Source organism: Heterocephalus glaber, unplaced genomic scaffold (genome assembly GCF_053883595.1).
Source record: "Heterocephalus glaber isolate CG9 unplaced genomic scaffold, H.glaber_assembly_v1.0 deba00001550, whole genome shotgun sequence".
Lineage (NCBI taxonomy): Eukaryota > Metazoa > Chordata > Mammalia > Rodentia > Bathyergidae > Heterocephalus > Heterocephalus glaber.
The window spans coordinates 12,634,952-12,641,573 of record NW_028258343.1 but is presented as its reverse complement, the minus strand read 5'-3'; the positions used below and the strand labels follow the sequence as shown (position 1 = coordinate 12,641,573).

General features: G+C 35.3%; 1 protein-coding gene across 1 annotated transcript; it reads left to right on the top strand.

Annotated features, from left to right (window-relative positions):
* Positions 1–3,157: 3,157 nt before the first annotated feature.
* On the top strand, positions 3,158–4,192 carry LOC147824247 (trace amine-associated receptor 7a-like). Its single transcript, XM_087190294.1, has one exon. The coding sequence runs from the start codon at positions 3,158–3,160 to the stop codon at positions 4,190–4,192; it is 1,035 nt and encodes a 344-aa protein (XP_087046420.1).
* Positions 4,193–6,622: the final 2,430 nt, after the last annotated feature.

Sequence of the window (6,622 nt, the reverse complement as noted above, 5' to 3'; positions counted from 1 at the left end):
GTTTGCCATCTAAGAAATTGGTATCATTTCAGCAAATCAGACATTTAGAAAATATTAGGAGGAATATGGAAGAATATTAGGGTAAGTGCTATTTTTATCGAGTAGTGATTGGATGGACAGATGGATTAATAAAAATACCTTTAACTCTTTCTAATGTGCAAAGAAAGTTCTGAAGTTGCAGCCCTGCATGGCCAGCATCTTGAACACCTCTTTGGCAAGGCTGGAGATGCTTTTCCTTGCTCTGCAGGGCTCCAACATTCCCAGATTGTGAGCCCTCCCAAGGAATCCCCTTCTGTCTTCTTGCTCCTACTTCCCCTTGACATTCCTTTAACATTAGGGACAGAAATATCAATCATCAGTAACCACAAAAATTTTTCATTCAGAGGGAACACTGTCTCTTTCTTAGGGGAATGGAGACAAGCTGCAGGTGTGCTCCCAGGGACAGTGTCCTGAGAGGACGGCTGGTGTACTTCCTATCAGCACCTCATCAATGTCACTGCCTCTAGACATCATGCAGTTCTTTAGTGCTTTCAAGCAACACATTTCATTAGCCTCAAGTTTCCCCCACCGCAGGTTATCTTTGCTGCTTCTGGTAGCCATTGCAGAGGCAGACATGTTTCTTAGCAGAAACGACCACAGGAGGTCAGCTGACTGCTCACAATTCTCTTTTGATAGCAGAGAATGCTGTCATATTCTATGGCCAAGGGTGCAATTCCAGAATTAATTTACAAAGTAAATCCCCTGTATTATACATAAAATAGGACTTTTCAAAAACTTCTCTAGTGTGAGAAACTGAAAGTGTAATTAAGGATTAAAATGATTAAAATGAATAATGGATAATTTGAAATAGAAAGAAAAGGTTCAAAGAGGTAGGGGTGGCAGGAAGGGAAGGGGAGAGATCAGAGTTACAGGCTGGAATCTGGAAAGAATCCTTATATAGATTGTGTTTAAAACTATAGGAAGAGATGTAGATAGAGACTAGGCTGGAGCTCATCAGGGGCTTGGGAAGGAAGAGTCACTGAGATCAAAGGAGAGAAGGGTGTGTTTCCAGAAGAAGCACATGCAGCTATGTACAGTACACAGTACTCCATAGTGTGATAAATGACTGTTAGTGTTTTAGGTACTTATCATAACATGCTGTGCTTTTCATCCTTTAGTGCATAATCCTACTTATATAAAAGAGTTTGCTGTAAAGCAGTGTGCTGCTATGCCAGTGGTAGCCTCATGAATCTCGTGTTTAACTGCATATTTGGATAATATCAAGGGGCCATCACAGATGACTGATGTATACCTTCTCAGTTTGCACTTAGAAGTTGGCACTCTGTGTGGTACTTTGCCATACACACAGATGAAATTGCCTAATAATGTATTTTTCAGATTATATTTCCATCACGTGCCACATGATGGTATTGAAATTTAAATTTTAAAAAATTTGGCCTATGTGGAGTCTACTAGCTAATTAGAATTTTTCTCCAGACCATTACTTGTTCAATATTAGCTATGAAAATCTTTCTAAAACAAACCATATCCTTTGATGTCTTGTTAATGCTTGAGATGTTTTTTAAAATTATATAGAAAAATATTTAAGTACTTTTCAGTTTTGCTTTGGTTGAGTTCTATTATATTTGAATATTATTATAGTTTTTTTCCCTTGCATTGCTTTTCTTTGAATAATTTTAATATTTGTATATGTATGTGTTTAGTGAATGATAATAAAGTTATACATTTTTAAAAATTAAAAAAAAACTTAAGTATAGTCACATAGTCTGATTGCCTAGACTATTTCATAAGATGTGTTAGAGAGATTTTTGGTTCCTAGTTAAAATATGTTTTGCAACTGTATTACCTTTTCAACTATAAAAACTTCTTATTGCTTTTAAATGGCTCCATAACATTCCATTACACAACTAGAATGTAATATATTTAAATTATTCACATTTATTTATTGTTTATTGCAATTATTCATTGAATCATCCAGTGACTATCCTTTTCATTGTAATTACTCACCTGATTCTTCTAAGGTTATTTACTAGAAAGAATTGTAGTATTAAGTGACATGTGTGATTTAAATTTTATTTGAACTTTCTGATACTTGTCAGTAAGCAGACAGGAAATCATATTTTTCAAAGATGCATATAATCCCTCTCAGCTCTTATTGGAGCTCAATTATTCACACCCCAATTTCTGTCACATATTAGTAATTCTTCTAAAATGTAATAACTTGATGTATGTTTATGAGATGTTGTGTTGCATTGGATTTCTGGGATTTTGATTATAATGTGTTGGGTGAGGGGTGGAGTTCTTAAAACATAATTAAAGTATATTCACAAATGCAGTTTAAGTGTATGAATCATTTCCCCATGATCCATGTATTTACTAAGTATTGCAAAAGTGTACTAAAAAGTAAATTATTAAGAAACACAAATCCATGGTAGAAAGAATGAAAAGCTTATCTGAAGGAGGTTTTGTGACACTATGAGAACAATTAATAAAAATTCACAATTATGAAAAAGGTAGTGTACAATGATTAATTGGAACAAACAATATGCTTTCAAATTCTGAGCAAAGGTTTGTCAGCACATCTATTATTCCCATTTCCATCACAAGAAAACACCAAATGTTATCAGCAAATTAGAAATGTATGTAAGGGATGGGGATGTAGCTCAGTGGCACGACGCCTGCCTAGCAAGCTCAAGGTCCTGAGTTTGATTGCGGGGGGGGGGGGCTGCAATTTAAAGTCTTACTTCCTAACCTTGAACTATGGGATTCAATCTTAGGGGAATTAGATATGGGAAATTATTGCACTGTTTTCCTGAGGGAAAAGTATTTAAGTAGAATAAGAACCCTAATAAAGGTGGCCCTCAAAAATGCATTAGAAAACAGATCATTCCTTTTAAAGAAAAACACTTCTCAGATATGAAGATGTAAGGTAAGAAAGAGAAATATTTTTAAATAGAAATGAACAGCATTTCATATACTAATTAAAGTGGATTACTTGTGCATCTGATAATTTTATCAGATGAGGACATTAACACTGGTAAGTGCCTAAAAAGCTATTGACCTCCTCACAATAAGTGTATTTTATGTTTTTTGAGGATTTTTGAAGGTGGAAATCATACAGTTGGCCATAGAAGATGTCAAGTACCAAAAGAAAATCATGTCCAGCAGTGACCCAACCCCTCCTTCAGCTGTCCAGCTGTGCTATGAGAACTGGAATGGATCCTGTGTCAAAGCTCCCTACTCCCCAGGCCCCCGCCTGGTTCTGTACCTGGTGTTTGGCTCTGGGGCTGTGCTGGCTGTCTTTGGAAACCTGCTGGTGATGATTTCAATCCTGCACTTCAAGCAGCTCCACTCCCCAGCCAATTTTCTGGTCGCCTCTCTGGCCTGTGCTGACTTCTTGGTGGGGACGACTGTGATGCCCTTCAGCATGGTCAGGTCTGTGGAGAGCTGCTGGTACTTTGGGGACGCTTACTGTAAATTCCACTCCTGTTTTGATGGCTCCTTCTGTTATTCTTCTATCTTCCACTTGTGCTTTATCTCCATTGATAGATACATCGCTGTCACTGACCCTCTGGTCTATCCAACCAGGTTCACCTTCTCTGTATCTGGCATGTGTATCTCCTTCTCCTGGCTGCTACCCATTGTTTTTTGCTTTTCCCTTCTTTACACAGGGGCAAATGAAGCTGGGCTGGAGGAACTAGTGAGTGCTCTCACCTGTGTGGGAGGCTGTCAGGTTGCAGTGAATCAAAACTGGGTCTTGATTGATTTTCTATTATTTTTCATCCCTGCACTTGTGATGATAACTGTTTACTCCAAGATTTTCCTCATAGCTAAGCAACAGGCTAGGAAAATTGAAAGTGTGAGCAATAAGACTGCAAAATCATCAGACAGCTACAAAGACAGGGTGGCCAAGAGGGAGAGAAAAGCTGCAACAACCCTGGGAATCGCAGTGATAGCATTTCTGATTTCATGGTTGCCATACTTCTTGGATTCCATCATCGATGCCTTCCTGGGTTTCATCACACCCACGTATGTGTGTGAGATATTAGCTTGGATCGCTTACTACAACTCAGCAATGAATCCCTTGATTTATGCTTTCTTTTACCCTTGGTTTCGAAAAGCCATCAAACTAATTGTTACAGGCCAAGTGTTCAGAGAGAATTCCTCAGCAACAAACCTGTTTTCTGAGTAGGCTCTTGTTTTTGATGAGGGGAATTGAAAAGAGATTCACTATAGATTCATCAGGGAGAAAATAAAAGATAATCCACATGGAAGATCTCTTATTGTAAAACAATTGAATTATGATTTAACTTTGATCCTGGTCAAATCCAGGTGAAATTCAAGTGCAATATTTCTTGGTAAATATAACATTCAAACCAAAATTAGTGGAAGGGACATGAGCCACTCTGCCATGTATCACTGGAATTTGTTATCTGGGGCTACTGAGGTTTCTCTGAGCTTCCTTATATGCCAGGTATATAATCATTTCATAGTTTATCTGAGAATATTTAACAAAAAATTAGATATGAGATCTACTGAAGGATATTTAACAATTATGAATCTTGGCTTTTATTATTTCATGTAGGTTTAATTCCTGGATATGTATCCTTCCCTTGTAGCATTTCCTTCATAAAGTATAAATTAACTAAAAGAAACAGAGCTGATAGCTCTTTGTTCAGAGGAGACAAAGAGAAATGCTGCAATGTCTTGTCAGATTTGTATATTGAAAAATATGGTAACAGAGTCAGAAAAAATAAATCAGGAGATATTTCTATTAATATCGGTTCCATTGTTTAAAATGGAAAAGAACATTGATGTCGTAAATAAAAACATTCATCTATTCAATGAGTTATTTTGCTGGTAAGTATTGCATTTACAAAAATTTACATAATGCTCAGAAACTTCACAAGTTACTATATGTTTAAATCAGTAATTTTAAGATTCCCTCTTATCATTTAACCTTAATTTAAATTAATTTACTTCCCACTTAATTTGGAATTGTTCTGAACTTTTGCAGTTTTCAAAGATATACATGAAAATATAAATCTAAAACATATTCAAAAGAAAATAAAAGATTGATATGAAGGTTATAACACAAAGCAAATACCAAGGGTGGAAAATACATTTCATTAATGCAGTTCCAAACTACCTGAATTATGTGATTCACAGCACACTGCACACACCTGGTAATTAGAGATAAAGTGCTCTTTGTATTCAGGTTAGACGGTCACTTGTCTATGAAGAAGTTGAATCCGCTGCAGACTCCCTTGTAGATTCCTTTCTCTTAGACACCAATTTTTACTTACTTACTTGTGTTTTGTTTTGTTTTTTCCTTTTGTATCAATTTTTATTTTTATTAGAACATGTTTTCAGTACATAATGGTTACGTTTTTTCTGGGGAGCTGGCGCATATACGTAACACACATTGATTCTTTTCTCCTCCTCTTCTGTCCCCTCCTTCCTCCCTCCATGTCTCGATCCCCTTCCCTTTTACAAAGAGCTATCTCCCTCTTTCCTATGATATATTTTTTATTTTGTTCTTTATTTATATTTTGAGTTTCTCACATACAAAATCATGAAATATTTAAGCTTGTGACAGACTAGAAATTTTAAAAAGCATAGATAGCATTATACCTTTGGAGAAGGAACAAAAGCATACAAAATGTTCTTGCCAGTTTTTATAATTTCTATTTAGATACACATCAATACTATTTATTAGAAGCACATAAGTTCTTCTATTATTAAATAAGTGCTTTGACTCTGAAACCTTCTTTATATACTATACCTTTTCTGATTTTATTGTGCCTTGGTGACACTGTATGTTTTTATGAAATTTACTGAAAACTAAATGCACATTGGATACCTTAGAATTCCTTGCTCAAGATTCTTGAGTTTGAAAGTTGAATACTGAATTTCTTTTCATTCTAGTATTTCAATATGAGTAGCTTTTTCTAAATCAAATTAATAGAAAAAAGCACATATGCACTGTGTCCAATGTTCTTTTGTTTATATTCATTTTTCTGGAATAATTATTAGTTATTTCCCCAGTAAGTACATGCCACATAAAAAGTAACTTTCCAATTTTGTTCTTCTAGGTATAGAATTGTCATATGTGCTCATGTTAATGCCAACTTCTTTCTGGATTGAAAAGGCACATTGAATATCTACTTCACTATTCTCATAATTGTTTTTGTTTTTTGTAACCTTTCAAATATATTAGACAAATCATTTCATTTTACCATGTCCATTCCAAGATCAGTGCACTGTGCTACTTTTATAAGTATTTAAAGCTTTCATTATAAAAGAGAAAGTACTTTTGTTTTCATCATTCTCTGGGAACTGCTTTGTGCTGGGTTTAGAATGTGAGCCTTTATTTCAGTGAACGTTGTTGAGTAATTCCAAAGGTAATGGGTGGGTTCTAGACCCAGAAGGATATATCAAGAAAGGAATTTAAATCTTGTAAGAATTATATGTTCATTTATGAAATATTCATTCTGTGCATTGGATTTCTTTAATTATAATAACTCATTTAATCTTACAGCCACCCATGAAGTGGGCAATATTATTCCTTCTACTGAGAAAAGTGAGGTATAAAGAGGTCAACTTTCAATGTCCAACATCA

Bases quoted from the DNA above. Each gene is read 5' to 3' on its own strand.
- LOC147824247 (XM_087190294.1), top strand. From the start codon at position 3,158: ATGTCCAGCAGTGACCCAACCCCTCCTTCAGCTGTCCAGCTGTGCTAT.